The sequence below is a fragment of the Centroberyx affinis genome, unplaced genomic scaffold (genome assembly GCF_046629955.1).
Source record: "Centroberyx affinis isolate AG114_WGS23_722 - 3 ecotype Tasmania unplaced genomic scaffold, CSIRO-AGI_Caff_v1 ptg002736l_1, whole genome shotgun sequence".
NCBI classification, from domain to species: Eukaryota; Metazoa; Chordata; class Actinopteri; order Beryciformes; family Berycidae; genus Centroberyx; species Centroberyx affinis.
This window is the reverse complement of record NW_027280902.1, coordinates 61,515-79,744: the sequence shown is the minus strand read 5'-3', so window position 1 is coordinate 79,744 and position 18,230 is coordinate 61,515. Positions and strand designations below refer to the sequence as shown.

Genomic DNA, 18,230 nt, shown 5'->3' with positions numbered 1-18,230 from the left:
ATTTTCTGTTGATGACGTTTGAGTTTCTGTAGGTGTCGCTCGTTTCTTTGTCTGTTCAGCCATGGTGGCTATCACTGCTCACGCTAACACACACACACACACGCACACACACACACACGCCTCACCTTTAGCCATACGATTCAGAACCATGTCAATCAGGATGTAAGTCCCAGTCCGGCCTGTACCATCACTATGGAAGCAACAACACATTACACATTTAAAATTTAAACATCTACACTCACATAGCTTATACTGTTATTCCAATACATAAACCATGATGCTATGAAATAAACCTGTTATGTTCATTTTTACTATTTTGGGGTATTTAGGATCCTACATGTAAGCAACCCTCTGCCTTTCAATGTGTTTTTAGTTCTTTCCATAAGATAGTTTAGCATTTCAAAGCAAAACCGGGCTATTTCATTTCATTTTCCTACTTATTATTTATGCATTTTGTTGGTTTTGCACCATTTTCCTCTGTGGTGAGTTTTGCTGTCATTTTGTTTCTATGTCCAGTTTGTCTTTTTTTCTCAGTGTTTACCATTTGTATGTCAAAATAAACTAAACCTAACCGTAATTGTAATAAGAATCAATGAATCAATTCTTTTTGTCATTCCTGACAAACTTACTTTTTGCAGATATGCTGTTTTTATCCAATTTACAGCACTATGTCATGACTGTGTTAATAGCAGAGGAAAGTGAGCCTGCTAAAACATCGTGTCTGTCTGCCACCAAGTGGACAGAGGCGGTACTACAGCTGGAGGATTACCTGCAGTGAACGATGATGGGGCAGGACCGGCCTCTGTAGCACTTATTCACCTTCCTGTTGGCAGAGAGAGAGAGAGAGGAGAGAGAGAGAGAGAAGAGAAGAGAAGAGAAGAGAGAGAGAATGAAAGAGATGGGAGACAGCATATGAGAAATAGATGAGTTTCTTTCCAAAATGAGATGTGACTGACACTGCAAAATGACAACAAATTTTTTTTTTTCTCAGAGAGGAGTGCCTTGGATTGGTTGTTCTTTAACAATATTAGTGTTTTGGAAATTAACTGTTCCATTACTGTTTTGATGCTATTGGTGTATCCAAGGTGGAGCAGGCACGACACACTGTGAACTTACAACGTGTGGAATATAAAACTCATAGTAGTCATATATAGTAGAAATATAGCAGGCTACAGAAGCGGGATTATTGTAAATTATGAAAGGGATGAATAGATTATTACAGAGGGGAGGAAACAGAGGCAACCAGAGCTTTGTCAGTGAGGAAAATATAGAAGATAATGAGGTAAATATTAAACTTTTGGACCCACAGTGCAATCATTTGGCTACAAAACACTTAGATTATGCTGCACAAGCATTTTGTTGGTCATTTTATGCATTTTTTGGGAGTTATATAAAGCTTTTTGATGCTCTTATGAGCTTCAATGGAGTTTCCACTGACATGAGGGCGAGTAGATAATGGGGGTGAAATATTCCTTTAAGGTTGGGTAAAGGGTTAAGGATATTATACATGCAACGGTTAAGAATAAGGTTAAAGGGGGCAAGGGGAATGAATGAAGCCAAAGGAATGTCCTCACAGGTGTAAGTAAGTGTGTGTGTTAGTGTTAGTGTGTGTGTGTGTGTGCAAGCATGCATGTTTGTGTGTGTGTGTGTGTGTGTGTGTGTGTGTATGTGTGTATTCATTTCAGAGTGCCAAGTCTGCTTCCCTGGCTGATGCAAGCGCATGATTGACAGCTGCTTCAGCCAGACAAGCAGAGAGAGAGAGAGAGACACAGAGAGAGAGAGAGAGAGAGAGAGAGAGAGAGAGAGAGAGAGAGAGAGCGAGAGAGAGAGAGAGCGAGAGCAGGGGGGGTAAAAAGGGTTTTTTCGGCGATGGACCTCCTGCTGCAGCCACATCAGTCCATGATCATTTTTGTGACTATGCAACTGGACCCAGACTACTAGCTGCAAATCACAAGAATGACACAGACAGATATGTTAAAAAATAAACCAAGGGCCCCGCTGACCTCCATCGCACAGGGTGGGAGTACGGGAAGAGAGGAGGGACAACAGGGAGGGGAGGAGGGAGAAGAGACTGACGGTGGGAAAAGGATGACGAAAGATCAGAATGATAGAGGTCAGTGTCATTATTATTTCTTAATCGCGTTATAAATATGTTTGACTTGCTGATCGGATGAGCAAAAACAAAAAAAAAAGGCACAGAAATCAGGCGGATCACAGGAGATGAGGTGGTGGTAGATTTAAATTTTAGGGTGAGACAGACACAGGAGAGTTAGTTAGTAGAGGAGAACTGGGAAACCGGGTTCCTGAACGCATCCTGAGACTAAGTTCGTCTTGGCTCCGTTTTAAATCAAAGGAGAGAAGAAGAACTTGGCTAAAGATGCTTCTGGGGAAAGCCGGCACCAGATCTGATGCATGACACTGGAAGGCTGGAGCGCGTGCCTTAGGCCTCAAGCAAGATCTGTTGGATGATTTTTTTTTTATATTTAATTTGATGATTTGATGGAGAGAGGGTGTCTTATTCACTTTCCCCGCCAAAGATTTTCCTCCAGTGACCCTCCAGATCAGGTTGATCTTTCAGGTTGGCCCAGGATCTGAGCAACATTCAGTGTTTCAGGCTGAAATTTTCATAAAGTAAAGCCCAGTAAGAGTCGAGGGTCAGCAAAACACTGTGGCTCCTACATAGACAAATGCCTGGTGTCCACTAGCTCTGCTGGTGTGGTTTGGTTGCGTCGAGATTAACTGGCAGACTTAAAGGTAATAAGCACATCTTGCTGAATCATCATTTATTTTCAGCAAAAGAGCAATAAAATAGCAAAGCAAAACACAGAAAATTGTGCTTTTTTCCATTACTCTTCTCCCAGTTGCTTATTTTGTAAAGCAGATTTCAAAGTCATACTAAAACTGAATGCTGTGCACATTTTTTTTCCATGATGTAGAGCAAACACTGTATTAAAAATCAATCAATCGCTGTTAACTGTTGGAGATTGTAGCCATCTTTCACCAGGGGCCAGTTGCATAAAGATAGACCCAGTCTTAAATATGACCTTAAGTCAAACTTGCTATAGACATTTATATTTACCTGTTCCTGCTACTTCTTGATTGTTGTAGATCTCTAATGGTTTGTTTCTGTCTCTAAAGACTCTCTCTCTTCCTTAGGTTCTTTCCAAAAAACAAAGATTTGCCGTCCTTTATGAAACAGCTTCAGTATTTAAACTTCCCGCTCTGACATTTAGGCTCGTTGCCATAACAACAAAATTATTAACTCAAGATTAGCCAGGGGGAAGGTGGCTAACTTTCCTACCTCAAAATAAGTCAGTCGTAATATTTAAGTAACAGACAGTCTTAATTAGCCTAGTCCAACCTGAGAATGTAAGACCAGTCTAAGGCTTCGACTAGTCTTAAACTAGCTTTATGCAACTTTGCACAGGTTCAGCCAGTTTCTGAAGACAGTGGAAACACTTTGAAAAAAAATAAAAATAAAAATAAAAACTAAAACCCTGGCCAGTGGAGACAAGGCATAAGCCCAGAGCTAGACATTGATGCATATAAAGTGTGTCAGGCTGAATTTTTAATCCAGCTGCTTGGGTTTGGGCTCAGGCGCATAAACGCTGTTAGAAAACACAGATCTTACCAATTTAGCGTTTGAAAATTATTAGTCATTTTGGGCTTCAGTTCATTTTGCAATCGCATTTTCCGTTTTTCTCCAATTGCAATCAGCCGCATTCTACGCCTCTCCAGTCTGTCGTTCCATTGTCTGCTGTTTGGAGGTTATTCAAGCTCCCTGTGAAGCATTGGTGTCTACTCTACATCTGCAGCCATCTGGCACATTATTTGATAAATAAACGAGGGGTTGATCGGTATCGGCCGTGAGCTGCAGTACCTGCGAAAGTCCAGCAGGGGTCGCGTGGAGGTGGGGATGCCCTGCGCCGGCCAGCTGAGGAAGTGGAACTGGGTCAGGGTTCTGGTCTCCTGCGTCTGCACGTTCTTCAGGTAGAAGCTACGCACCAGGAAGTCGTTACACCAGATGTGCTCCGATACCAAGTTCACCTGAGGGGCGGAGAGACACGTTCAGAGGGATTTAAAGGGAAGTGACCGGACACACAGCCGGTGATGGAGGTCAACTGGTGACTTTTCCGTTATGGGTCAGCCTCTCAAACTAGGCCAGACTATCACACACACACACATGAAGTCAGATAGACACCATACTTGCATACAGTACATGGGTACACACACACACACACACAAAACCATTCAAGCATACATGCCTGTGCACGCCGACACACACAGAGAGACTCTAAAGTAGGACGTCTACTTCTCACATAAAGATCATAGTTCACGCTTTTTTTGGTCTCTCGTATTCTCTCTCTCTCTCTCTCTCTCACACACACACACACACACACACACACACACACACACACCGTGCTCTCACCTCATAGATGTGGTAGAGGGAGGAGCCCTCGTCAGGCCAGTAGCGATCACACTGTTTCTCTCCGTCCTCCACCAGAGCCGTCATCATCACGATCACAGTGCAGCCGTTCTCCCAAACCATCTGCTCAGCAACAACAACAACAACAACAACAACAACACAGTATGCACATCATTAGCCTCAGCCTGGTCAGACAAATAACATTACTGCAATACACAAGCTGTTCATACTGTATACTACTATCACTGCTGCTACTACTACTACTACTGCTAGAACTACTACTACTACAATTGCAACTACTAATACTACTGCTACCAGCACTACTGCCTACTAGTACTACTACTACTACTACTGCTACTACTGCTGCTACTGCTACTACAACTACTACTATTACTATTACTACTACTATGACTGCCACTACAGCTACTACTACTGCTATTAGTACTAGAATGCATAAAACATCACTTTACTTTGACTTATTCCAGTGTATTAACCCAGTAGTTCTCAACGTGGGGTCCAGGGACCACCAGGGGTCCTTGAGGGGGTTACAGGGGGTCCACAGCAAATTGATGAATTGTTGTGAACTTCACCATTATTTCATTGACAAGTTAACACAATCAGAGAATGTAGAAGAATGACTGTTTTGATCATAGTTTCACTGTTATCTCTCTTCCTACAATACAGATAGTCATGGAATTCTGGACAAAATCATATCTAACAATAAAAATATCCACTGATTTGGGTCCAAGAGACAAAATCTCAGCAAGTGGAGGTCTGTGGCTCTAATATGGATTAAATTAGGGTCCTTGATATGAAAAAGGTTGAGAATCACTGTATTAACCTATTTAAAAGTACTGTAAGTCCACAATACTACTGTATAAGCACAGTAATGAAAATCTAATAAGAAGAAAAAGAAGAAGAAGAAGAAGAAGAAGAAGAAGAAGAAGAAAATCTCCCTAAAGCATGATGTAAACAATTATGTTTGAACACTTACACTCAGTGCTGCAGTTGTATAAATGTACGGGTAGATAGATGTTTTTTTTTCTTCTTATAAACAAACATTACACACACTGAAATTGAGTTAATTGGACACCTAACTGCACCTTAAGCACTACTTTCATGTCCTGTGGTACCGACCTGCCAGAAGTCGGAGATGGTGTGTGACAGCGGTCCCTGGGTGGCGATGTAGGCAGGCATCCTGGGGTCATGCTCAATCTGAAGGGGAGAAGGGGGTCGGGGGCAAAAGGTCAGAGGTCACCTCCGGCTAAGCACGAGCCTCAGTCACCATGGAAACCAGTACCAATGGTGACAGATCCATTCACCGGCTGCATTCTTTCACTCATATGGAATCAGGGGCGGGAAACTTTGGCGGCTGATGGATCCCCAAATTTTCTACCTCCTCTTTCAGTTTTTTACCAGGCAAAACTGATGGTTAGGAGAGATATTGACCTGTGAATGATGGCTAGCCACCTGATTAACTGGACAATCTTACCACACACAGCCAAAATGTACCCAAATTTGCTGGGTCGCTAGTGTTAATTTCCCACCCTGTGCAGGATTCACATCTAGATCACAGCTTGATCAATAAATCTGGCTTTGGCTGGGATCTAGAGGACTTAAGGTTGGAGCTAATAATGACTGGTGCTGAGGATTACAGAAGAAGAAGTGAGCGGCTGGGGAAGCGTCAGGTTGGCTTACTATGGTGCTGGCGTTGATGTAGTCGGTCCGGGAAGGGTTGATCTCCGCTTTCAGCTTCACCCTGGAGTGGTCGTCTGGAAGGAAAACGAAAAACACATCAGGGAAACATCATAAACATGTAGAAACATCAGAAACAAGAAGAAAAATACTGTAAACATAGCAGCTGTACAACAAAGTATATTAACTAGACAGAATGGAGATCACAGCCCAGTTATAAACAAAAAAAAAGGTAGACAAACTGACCGATATATGCAAATGCAGGTATAATCATATATGCATTTACATATATAAACATATATAAAATTACATAAAAGAACAGAAAATAATAAAATATATAATATATTATACGCTCCATTTACAGTTTTTATAAATAAAGGCCAATAAAAAAGACAGAAATAGTGGAAAACAGGGAAAGAAGAATACAAAAAACAAATAGGAGATATCTTATCAAAGCTCAATATGCCATGCCTTTATAAATGATAGTTTTTCCCATTTACTACTGAAAGCAAGTCCTTTAACTTTTCCCCTCATAATTAGCCTTTCCAACAAACGACTCTCATTTTAGGATTTTGTTGACTGTTTTTTCTTTATCTATCCTTACCCACGTGATCTCCTTCCAGCAGCCTACTTCTTAAGAGGAAAACGCTGAATGAAAACCATGTGTGATGCCTTTTTGTCTCAAATTAGGTCAACGGTCGGTGTAGATACAAAGCCGTCAGAAAAAAAAAAAAAACAGCTGCTTCTCTCGGTGCCGCGAAGTCAAGTGTGGAGCGGGGTGTGTCGAGTGGAGGTTTGACGCACCGCTTGACTCTTGAAAAACAGGTGACGTGTTTGGTAAAGTGCATTTCTGCCTTTTCTGCCTTTTCTGCCTTTATCGCCTTTCACACAGGATCCGGATGCTCTTTTCTGTGGATCTGAGACTCCTGAGACTATCTGTTGCACTACCTTCCTCTTTCCCTATACCGGTTTTGATTCTTCAAATTTGATACCGCTTCTCGAGCAATCCTTATTATGATCTGTCACTTTAACTGTCTGTATGTATCATATAAAAATGGCCGGATTATGGTCTGGTCTCATGGCATGAACACAGAATCATGATGCAATCCAGAATTTTGTCTTATTATTGTAATTTTTGTTCTTGTTGTTTTATTTTATGTTTATTATTTCTCTGTTGTTTTTGTTTTGGTTTCTCTCCTCCCGCATACCCAGCTCCATTCAATTTTGTGTAATTGAGCGCATTTATTTTTATCTAACAGTCCTATTGAAACGCAATGTACAGTACTGTGCAAAAGTCTTAGGCACCCAAGAGTTTTTATATAAATTGTGTCTTAGATGTTTTTTCATTTTTTTCTGCATTAGTGTCAGTAGACTGCTCTTTATAGTACATTTTTTGATATTTAGAAACTTTTCATTTAATTATTTTTGAAAGCATCTTCGCTTTATTTTTTTTTCTTTTACATGTGCCTCAGACTTTTGCACAGTACTGTATATGTCACCATATTGTTATGCTTGTAGTTACTTCAATTTGAATTTTTTATACATGTAGTTTGGGTTATGGGTGGGAAACCTGATTGGAGGAGAGGGAAGGGAAAAAAAAAATGAGAGACGAAACATCTGTAACTACATCTGTCCATTGTCATGCTAGTCCCAAATAAAAATAATTATAAAAAAAAAACCCAAAAACTGTTTGTATGTATCAGTGACGTTGGGACTCACAGGGCACGGAGTCGGGGCAGCGGTTCTTCTTGGCGTTGGCGTCGCTCTGGGCCACGGAGACGGCGCTGGGCTCGGCCTGGTAGGAGCACAGCGCCTCCCACTCCTTCATCAGACGGTCCTTGTTCCTCAGATGGTCCTCCATGTAGGCCTGGGGAGGGGGAGGGGGGGGCAGATGGTTTAAATAGCATTACAGTGTTATAGATATAGTTATTGTTTCATACTTTTTCCGTACCTTATTGTCTTGACTGGAACTGACAATTTTATTCAGTGTTTATCATAATTTGGCTGATAGTCTTCTCAGCCAGCCCCTACCAGCTTTGCCATATCATTCTATAGATGAAGATTATTCTTTATAGCAGCAAATATAATCTGTGAGATAACAGGGGGATCTAATGCAACAGAAAATGTGTAGTCACATATACAGTATGTATTGGGGCTGAACAACAACATTTGTCCATAATTTTCAGGTATTGAGTGATATCAGGTAGGGTTGCAGTGTACAATGAACTGGCTTTAGGTTAAATTATTACTGCATGGTATCAATCAGTGATAGAGAATAGCAAAACAGATATGAACAGATATGAAGTTGAAGATTATTACTTCAACCCCTTGCACCCTGATTTCACCTTCAATTTCCCCTTAGAAGAAACTTTTTTTCCAAACTGTACAACAGTGTCGACAAACATATTGTGTATCTGCTTGACTGACTGAAATATTCAAATTGGTGCCATTTTTTATGGCTGCACCATTACATCAAATGGAAAAAATCTAGATGTCTTGTGCATCATTTTATACACAACCTGTAATCCATCATGACATATTTGGTATCTTTGGAAACCTTGGCATCTTGACTAGAATTTTAAATCAAATTTGCGTGGTTTGAGCAAAGCTTGGCCATGAAACATGCATTTGAAATGATGGAGCCACCAGCGGGAGCGGCACGATGGAAGAGGTCAATACCTGTGACCGCATAACAATCGGGAATTATCGTTTTATCCATAAATTCATGTAATGATTTCAGGAGACAGACCCAGACGCCGGGCTACTGACCAGTATCATGTGACCGGTGGAGATGTCCATGTTGGCCTGGGCCGGCTCCTCGCACCAGGACGGGGTGCTGCTGTGGGAGCTGGGGCTGGCCTGGGCCCCGTCGCTGAACTGGGACGACACGCTGCTGACCCGGGATGTGTCAGTGCCTCCTCCTCCTCCTCCTGCTCCTCCTCCTCCTCCTCCTCCAACTCCAGCTCCTCCTCCTCCTCCTCCTCCGCCCGATCCTCCCACGGCTCCCAGAGCGGCTGCTTCCAGGCGTCCAAAGGCGCCTTTGGACGCCATGTGCTGACGACACAAGTCCTGGTGGGGATGGGAGGCGAAAAGTCAGTATTTGCGAGGTGTGTATTTGCTTGCTGAGTTATTTCATATACAGAAATATGTAATTTTTTCTCATCTTTCAGTGTTTAATCGCTGTGTTTTATCACTTCACTTCTGTTTTGACAAAATATAAGAGTCACAATAACTGATTTTTCATGGATGGACACTTCTACTGCACCGCTTTAAGAAGGGAGTGGGTTTGGTTTACATGCATGGATTAACATCAATAAATCATCACCACATTCATTTTGAGTCATTAGTATAATTACTGTAAACAAATGGGACCATCACTGAGAAATCAGTCATATTAAAACTGCTGCTTCATCAACACAAATCTCCATCGCAGGGTTTTCCTCACTCAGGGTGTGAAGAGTTGATCCCAGGAGGGAGCTGATGAATTTTGGGGCTATATTTCAACAGAAAATTTCAAAAACCTTTAAGGCCTCATTTTATTTATCTCAAATCCACTTTCAGAGATTTTCACAAGACCCGTGGGAACCCTGCTTATCCTTCTTCTTGTTCTTCAAAACAAACACAGAGCAAAGCCGGGGGGGGGTTGGAGGGGAGGGGGGAAGCAGCAGCATCCTCTTTGTGACAGGAACGGGGCTTATGGGAAATGTAGTCTTAATGTGGAGAAACACCAGCACTAACAATACTACTGGTGTGAGATAAAGGCGACCAATCGTCTCCAACATGGACTCATTTGTTTACTTTACTTGGAATTATACAAAGATATCACAATTAATTTGACAATGATATATATTGATGTTTAAAATGTGACACATGGCACCTTTAAGCCTCTGACCCTAGACTCCCAGACTCCCAGTGGACAGGCAGACTCACAGGTGTCACGACTCACCTGGTACTCCTGGTGTGTGATGGCCCCTCCCTCCGGCCCCAGGCCCAGCTTCTCGGCGGCCAGGCGATGGGCGTGGTGACGCAGGCAGGCGATGGTCATGGCCGCCACCAGGACGCCGCCCACGCAGGCGATGGCCACCAGCGTGGCAAACACCCAGCGGGAGCCGGGCTGGACCCGGGTCGCCAGGGGCAACGCCTTCCCCTCATTCCTCTGTGGGGAGAGATAACGAGATAGAGAGAGAGATGAAGGGAGATGAAGAGACAGAGAAAGACGATAAGAGAGACAGAAAGCATAACATCACAGGTTTCATGTCAGGACTCAACTTTGGCCTTGGACATGATATCATGCCCCAGCATATTGAATAACATCATATCCCTCCTTTATCAAATCTGGTCTTTGTGTGCAACCCCGTCAGACTGTTTTGATTCCCATTCCTGGATCGAGACCAGCAGGAAATTAACTTCTTTGTCCACTGGCTGCAGAGCTGCTGCTGTGTGTGTGTCTTCACCTGCCACTGTTTTACCAGCCAGACAGAACAGAAAAAGACCTCCAAACTATGGTCGGTTACCTGCAAAAATGGCTGGTGGAATAGAAAAACTGCACCAGCTTTTGGTTTAATTTAAACCAGTTGAGATCCACTGCCTTACAATCTAGATTTGTGAATGAAAGGACTAAAAAGTTAGCATCACACAAATGTAAATCAGAGTTTAGCAGTCTATGTTTAACCTTTATTTATCTTGTTATTTTTTCAGACTCTTTTTTTCCACTCAGTCACACTGGGAGCTGCCCAGTACAACCACAGACTTCTACTGTCGGACACCGAGAAGCTCCACTGGAGGTTTAGGGGTTTGATGCCTTGCTCAAGAGCAACGCTTCTCAACTTTTTCCATATCAAGGACCCTAATTTAGTCCACATTAGAGCCACGGACCCCCATTTGATGAGATTTTGTCTCTCGTACCCAAATCTGAGAATATTTCTATTGTTAGAGATGATTTTGTCCAGAATTCCATGACTATCTGTAGAGAGATAACAGAGAAACTATGATCAAAACAGTCATTCCTCTACATTCTCTAACTGTGTTAACTTCTTGTAAATTAAATAATGGTGAAGTTTAACAATTCATCAATTTACTGGGGACCCCCTGGAACTCCCCTCAAGGACCCCTGGTGGTCCCCGGACCCCACGTTGAGAACCACTGCTCAAGAGCAACCAGAAGGTGGTTGTTGAGGAAGGGGAAAGCACTTCTCATTCTCTTTACACAGCAAGTCTGGGGATTCGATTCAGCAACCTTCCTGGTCACAACCTGCTTCTCTAACTGCAAGGCTACCACCAACTAAATGACCATTAATGATTCTCTAATCAATAACAATAGGGCACAGGGCCACAGCTGAACAAAAACTGACCAATGCATTTTTTTTTTCCTCACATAACTTCTGAAACAAGCCTTTCGAGTGTTGTGCAGAATCTCTGGTTTACAAATCAAGTTGCATGTTGAAGCATGAAGCTTTTATTACATTCAAACACATTTCTAGCATTAGCTTTTCATTGTCTGCCCCCCCACATCTTTTTTAGCATTTTCTAAATTGTTGGAAAAAAAAATTTATAGAGAAATCTGTCTCCACACGTACTTCATATCGCAATATCAAGCAAAAAGCAAAAATAGTAATATGATTTGGTCAATATTGTGCAGCCCTATAAGAAAATTATATAATTTGACCGCTAACTTGAAACTGGCTCAAGTATACTCTGGAGCAAAATGACTAAAAGTGACGGCAGTTTCAAGTCAGCGGTCAAAAACTACTTGAAAGTGGAGCATGTTTGAAGACAAAAGTAGAACCTGTCATTCCCTTGTCCCTCTCTACAGATGCTTACAGTCCCATGTAGCATACACACACACACACACACACACACACACACACACACACACACATTTTTGAACACCTAATTACTTAATGAGGCGGACATAACAAGCTACAGTTCAATGAAGGGAAGTGTGACCAGAAGGGCTGGGTGAGGGAGAACTGTGAGGAGGAGGAGGGGGAGGAGGAGGAGGAGGAGTAGGAGGAAGAAGGGAAGGAGGAGGAGGAGGAGGGGGAAGAGGAGATGGGGGAGGAGGAGGAGGAGGAGGAGGAGGAAGAAGACTACTGTTAAACTATTATTTCTTACAAAAATGATAATGAGCGAACCTTTGTGACGCCTCAAAGTTACGGATTTAGTTGGTGACCGTGTGTGTGTGTGTGTGTGTGTGAGAGTGTGTGTGTGTGTGTCTGTCTGTCTGTGTGTGTGTGTGTGTGTGTGTGTGTGAGAGTGTGTGTGTGTGTGTCTGTCTGTCTGTCTGTGTGTGTGTGTGTGTGTGTGTGTGTGAGGCATGCAGAGCCCTCCTGACACTGCGGTGCCTCAGCATGACCATCCAATTATTTCTGCTGTCTTTCATCTCTCGCCTCCTCTCTCCTCTCCTGGCCTTCTACCCTTTACCTCCTTCATCTCTCCTCTCCCCCTCCTTCCTCCTTCCTCCTTCATCTCTCCTCTCCCCCTCCTTCCTCCTTCATCTCTCCTTTCCTCCTCCTCCCTCCTTCATCTCTCCTCTCCTCCTCCTCCCTCCTTCATCTCTCCTCTCCTCCTCCTCACTCCTTTTCTCTCCACTCCTCTTTGTCCCCTCCCTCTCTCCTCTTCTTCTCTCCTCTTTCTTGTGCCACTTTCATCTCAGTATCTTTTCTCTTCTCCTTTTCTTCTCTCCTCTTCTGTTCTTTCTTCTCCTCTCCCATTTTCTTCTCTCCTCTATTTTCCTCTCATCTCCATTTCTTTTCTCACATTCTCCTCTCCTCTCCCCTCCTCTCTTCTTCTTTTCTCTCTTCTCTTCTCTCCTCCTTTCCTCTCCCATTTTCTTCTCTCCTCTATTTTCCTCTCATCTCCATTTCTTTTCTCACATTCTCCTCTCCTCTCCCCTCCTCTCTTCTTCTTTTCTCTCTTCTCTTCTCTCCTCCTTTCCTCTCCCGTTTTCTTCTCTCCTCCTCTGCTTTCCTTTCCTCTCGTCTCCTTTTCTTTTCTCCTTTTCGCTCCTTTCCTTCTCATCCTTCACTTGCTCTCATTCCTTTCTTTTGCTCTCCCTTTCACCTCCCCCTTTCTCCTCTCCTTTTCATTTCTCCTCTTTACTCTTTTCCTTTTCTCCTCTCCCCTCCCTTTCTTCTCCCCTCTCTTCTTTTTCTCTCCTCTCCTTCTCATCCCTGCTTTTCTCCTCTCCTCTCCTTTTCTCCTCTTCTCTTCACTCCTCTCTCCTTCTCCCCTTTCCTCCCCTCTACCTTTTCTTCTCTCCTTTCCTCTCCTTTTCTTCCCTCCTCTCCTTCTCTTTTCTCCTCCTTGATCTCTCCTTCTTTTTCCTCTCCTCTCCTCTTTCACTCTTCCCCTTGGATGAATTGTCTGTCTTGACCTCCAGACCTCCGCCTTCCTCTCCGTGGGCCCCAGGAATGTGAGGCGCTCTGTGTGTGTGTGTGTGTGTGTGTGTGTGTGTGGTGTGTGTGTGTGTGTGTGAGTGTGTGTGTGTGTGTGTGTGTGTGTGTGTGTGTGTGGTATTTGGGGCTATAGAGCCTATCTGAGAGACATTAGGGTTTGGGCTGGGAGGGGAAGGGGTACTTCACCTGCTATTATGAAGGGGCCCCAGTGGGGTAGTGTGTGTGTGTGTGTGTGTGTGTGTGTGTGTGTGTGTGTGTGTGAGGAGATAAAGAGGTAAAAGAAGGAACAGGATGAAGAAAATGGATGACCTACATAAAGGCTTGACCACTGCTGCTTCACTGTTTTAGAGGGAAACAGGCTGCAATAACTATTTATCACACATTTATTAATAAAAACAGATGCAGATTTCCTCACAATTATTTAGCTATTATTCTTCCATGAGCTGAATTACCTTCGTTTCTTTTTATTTATAAGGGCTAAAGCCACAGCCAAGTTGGTTCATTTCATTAAGGGCACTCATAAAAGGCGTACAACATAAAATAGATAGATAAATATATGCAGAAGTTGTCACCATAACTATAAAACAACTGTTGAAATCCCTATAATACATTTTAGAAGGATACTAAACAAATATCATGCAGCTACTATTCGTTAAAAATACATCAAATTCACAGAATGTCCTTTAGTGATTCCATAGGAGATTAAAAACTACCATTAAGCACAATAATGTCATTAAAAACTCACTATTAAGTAGGCTAGAAAATACACTATAGCCTATGTCCCTATAGGAATATTATAGGAATACTATAGACATATTATAGGTGATAAAAAAGACAGTAAGTAAGATATAAATTCACTTCAGACACAGTGTAAATCCCAATAGAAATATTATAGGAATAGCCTACTATTGGGAACCATAACGCGTTCATCTCTAACAAATTCAACAACTCCATTCAGTAGGTAATATTCATCTGTAACCGTTTGCTCCGTTAGCTGCTGAAATGGAAATTATACGTGAATAATAAAGAAATAATGAGGCGATTATAGTCTTTATCTTCACTCACCTAACGCACGACGCAGACCGAGCCTCCTTTGCGTCGTACATCGTACATTTTTACAACGCAAATTAGGCTGCTGGATTCACATACATTCAGTAGCATGTAAAATACCAGTGTCAAGTTGGCACGAGTTAAAGGAAACTAGACTTCCGGTGACTACTTTCAAAATAAAAGCATAATTGAGGAACACGTGAAAATAAAGTACCAAAAGAATAAAGTAGACAAAGAATATATATAAGGAGAATTTTTTTTGTAACTTAAGCTATCAAATATAATTTTTTTTGTCTTAAATTCACCCATCCATAAGGAACTATTTCATTCCATTAACACAATACAATCCCATTAGCTATTTTACAGCTAGGGCGTCATTTTATCTATTTAATGTAATGATTCCACTGAGTATTTTGTTACGATTTTTCAGTTCAGGTTAGTTCACTTTATTGTCCACGAGGGAACTTCAGTCTGCAGCAAGGCACAATAAAAACACAATGACAACACAGACACAACACAAATACAAAAGAAAAAAGAAAAGACAATCGATCCCAAAGCAATTAAAAAAATAACAATAAATGACATGAGATACAATGGATGTGCAAGAAGAGAAGGGGGAAAACAAAATAATTATGTAAAATATGCAAAAGTACACAGTGCAAATTTGTACACGCAGTGCAAATTAGTCATAGGCTGTATGGCACAAAGCAAAGCAGTGTTTGTATCTATTGCATTTTGCCCTTGGGAGACCTTAACAACACTGCAGAGTCGTTTCTTTTTGCCCTTCTGTACACAATACTATTATTCTTCCTTCCTTTTTTTTAAAATAGCAATTTTACATAAGTGACAAATCTAATGCTTTTATTTTGACGGGCCAAATCAATCGTTTAACTACCGGTGTTATTCTGTCTAACACTGTTTGACTTGACTGACCTCTAAGCGCCTTCAGGACAGAGCGACATGTGGGTCGGTTTATCAGTTAAAAAAAAGAAGAAGGAAAAAAAACCCTAACCCATGAAAACCACAGTTGGTCGTAACCGCAGTGAAGGAAAGGCACCACAAGATAATGAAATGCCATGTCGATAATGATGTTACAATACTACTATTATTATTGTAGTAGTAGGCTAGTAGTAATAGTATAAGTAGCAGTAGCAGTAGTATAGTAATAGTAGTAGTAGGGCTGGGCGATTAATTCAATATTATCGTTTGATTGATGATGACAAGCAAATTTTACTTAAAAACTCTGATAAAATGAGGTATGGCAGGAATATTATTTGAAAATTTCAGTTTTGTTTGACATCACACATAACATTACCATTTGGTTCAATGAGATGAACATTCATTTGATTATTTTACATATTATTATTATTAGTAGTAGTAATAGTAGCAGTAGTAGTAGTAGCAGTATGTACACTTATTAGTAGCAGTAGAAGTGATGATAACAGTATGAGTATTTAGTAGCAGTAATACAATAATAATAGCATTAATAGCATAGAAAGATTAGGATTATAGAGATATTGCAGATTGCACCCACTGACCCCCAACACACACACACACACACACACACACACACACACAGACCTATTCTTCATTTCCACCATCATCTTGCTCATTCCATCTCATCATAACTTCACCTACTAACTGCTATGAGACGATCAACTTCCTTCATGTTTCCTGGGTCAAACTCCCACAGCAGCACCCAGCCAGGCCCAACACAGCACCCACCTCTCCAACTCCGCTCTGCAGGATCTTCAGGCCCGTCTCAGACTCCAGGAAGTTCTTCTCTCCAACTGGGTGAATAAAGACGCAAAACAATAACAGTGAGTGACAAAAAACATAAAAAAATAGAAAGAAATTCCCAAGGAAATTCACTCTTTCACCCACCTCCCTTTGTCCTTTAATACCCAAGCCAGGTTTATACACACTGTTATATATCATCAATCTGTGATGTTCAGTTATTTTGTGATGGAGGGTTGTAATTTACTTTTTTGGTGAACCCACTTTCCCTCAACGTGCCTCATCTACTTCTACTGCAGTCAGTGATTTCCTACATTTCCCAGAATGCCTTTCGACCCCCCCCCCCCCCCAGAAAGCAGGCCAGAACTTGTTGCATTCAGCTGTGGGTTTTACATGAAGGTGGAGAGAGTGATAGCGATATTTCTCCAGTCAAGACAAGTCGCGCTCCATAACCCCAACCCGTCTCTCTGCTGCATTGCATTCTGGTCTCTCTCCTGCTCCTGTGGGTGGAGAAATTGGTCTCTCTTCTTCTTCTACGATGGATTTCTCCCTGTATGATTGTTGAACGTCTCTCGGTGCAAAATGGCGGCTCTAGAAAGAAGCCCTCGCTCTTTGATTCTGAGGGACTGACGCCAAAACCTGACGTTTACCGCTGATGTTTTACATCCTGAAACACTTTCTCATATCAAACTCTGCTATCAAAGCTGTTTTTTTTTTAAGTGTTCAAGTGTTTTAGGGTGGATTTTTCCGAGGATAGTTACAACACGTACCGGCTTTCCCAGCCACATCTTCGGCCGTCAGGTTCTGGGAGTTCGGTCGGATGCGGAAGGTCAGCGCCGGCCCGACCACACTGCAGACGAAACACACAAGAGTACCAGAGAAACATGAGTCATACAGCCTGCTGTGGGAGAGCGGGGGGGGGGGGGGGGGGGAATCAACTTTTGTAACGTTGGTGATCTAAGAACTGAAGCTTATTTTAGAAACCTGGGAATTTAACCTTAAACTTTCCGCTGGGTAAGAGCAACAGCTAAATGCCTAAAATGTAAAATATGAATGGGATAGTGGGACAGGGGAAAGGTTAGGGGAGGCTGGCATGGGCAACCCACACCCCACATCATGATTGGGTGTTTTATCCCCCCTGCAAGGCATTATGGGAGATGGAGGCTAGTTGTTGTTGCTTTCTGGCCAAGCCGCAACACGTCAGTTTTCACCTAAAACAGGGATTATGAACCTATGGAGAGAGATTGGACTCAAAACTACTGACAAATTTGTGTATAATGATCCATAAATAAGAGAAGCATCACAAATATGTTTTATTGTCCACAAACAAATATCTCTAAACCAAAAAAATAAAACTTGCGTCACTGAATGTGCACATGTCACTTGATCCACAAATGCAGATTCAACACTTCACAAGTCCAATATTACATTTGAGAATGCTTATTGCAAAAAATACATTATGATATATACATATGATAAGATATTTGTTGGTGGATAGTAAAACACATTTGTGATGTTTTTCTAATTTATGGATCATTATACACAAATTCATCAATAGTTTTGAGTCCAATTTCTCTCCATATAGGAGGCAAAGGAAAATTCAGATTTTTGAAAGACACAGAGATTTTTTTTTACTTTGCATCTTGGCCAGGAAGTGAAAACCGACATAGGTTTTCACTTTTGGGGTCAAAGGTCAGAGGTGGTTGGAAGGCAAGAGAGATTAGGCCGGGCAGGAAAGAGGATATGCAGAATTGAGAAGGAAGACAGCGGCAGTGCAGAGGATCCTTTTCACAAAATCAACACACTATGCTTCTCAACCACACTACACACCTTAATGCACCTTACAGCCAACAGCTTTTACAATTCACCAGCTACGCCTAACAGTCAACAACACTGTATGCAGAAGGAGGACCGAACAAGGAGGGC

At 42.0% G+C, this 18,230-nt stretch overlaps 1 protein-coding gene across 1 annotated transcript in view; it reads right to left on the bottom strand.

The window, feature by feature from the left end:
* Positions 1-18,230, bottom strand: part of ptprnb (protein tyrosine phosphatase receptor type Nb) — a 44,201-nt gene that overhangs the window by 2,841 nt on the left and 23,130 nt on the right. Inside the window, 11 exon segments of the mRNA XM_071535570.1 lie at positions 126-190; positions 770-823; positions 3,881-4,047; positions 4,430-4,549; positions 5,564-5,641; positions 6,125-6,198; positions 7,841-7,988; positions 8,891-9,190; positions 10,068-10,277; positions 16,293-16,357; positions 17,075-17,154. Of these exon segments, the coding sequence (XP_071391671.1) occupies positions 126-190; positions 770-823; positions 3,881-4,047; positions 4,430-4,549; positions 5,564-5,641; positions 6,125-6,198; positions 7,841-7,988; positions 8,891-9,190; positions 10,068-10,277; positions 16,293-16,357; positions 17,075-17,154 (1,361 nt within the window).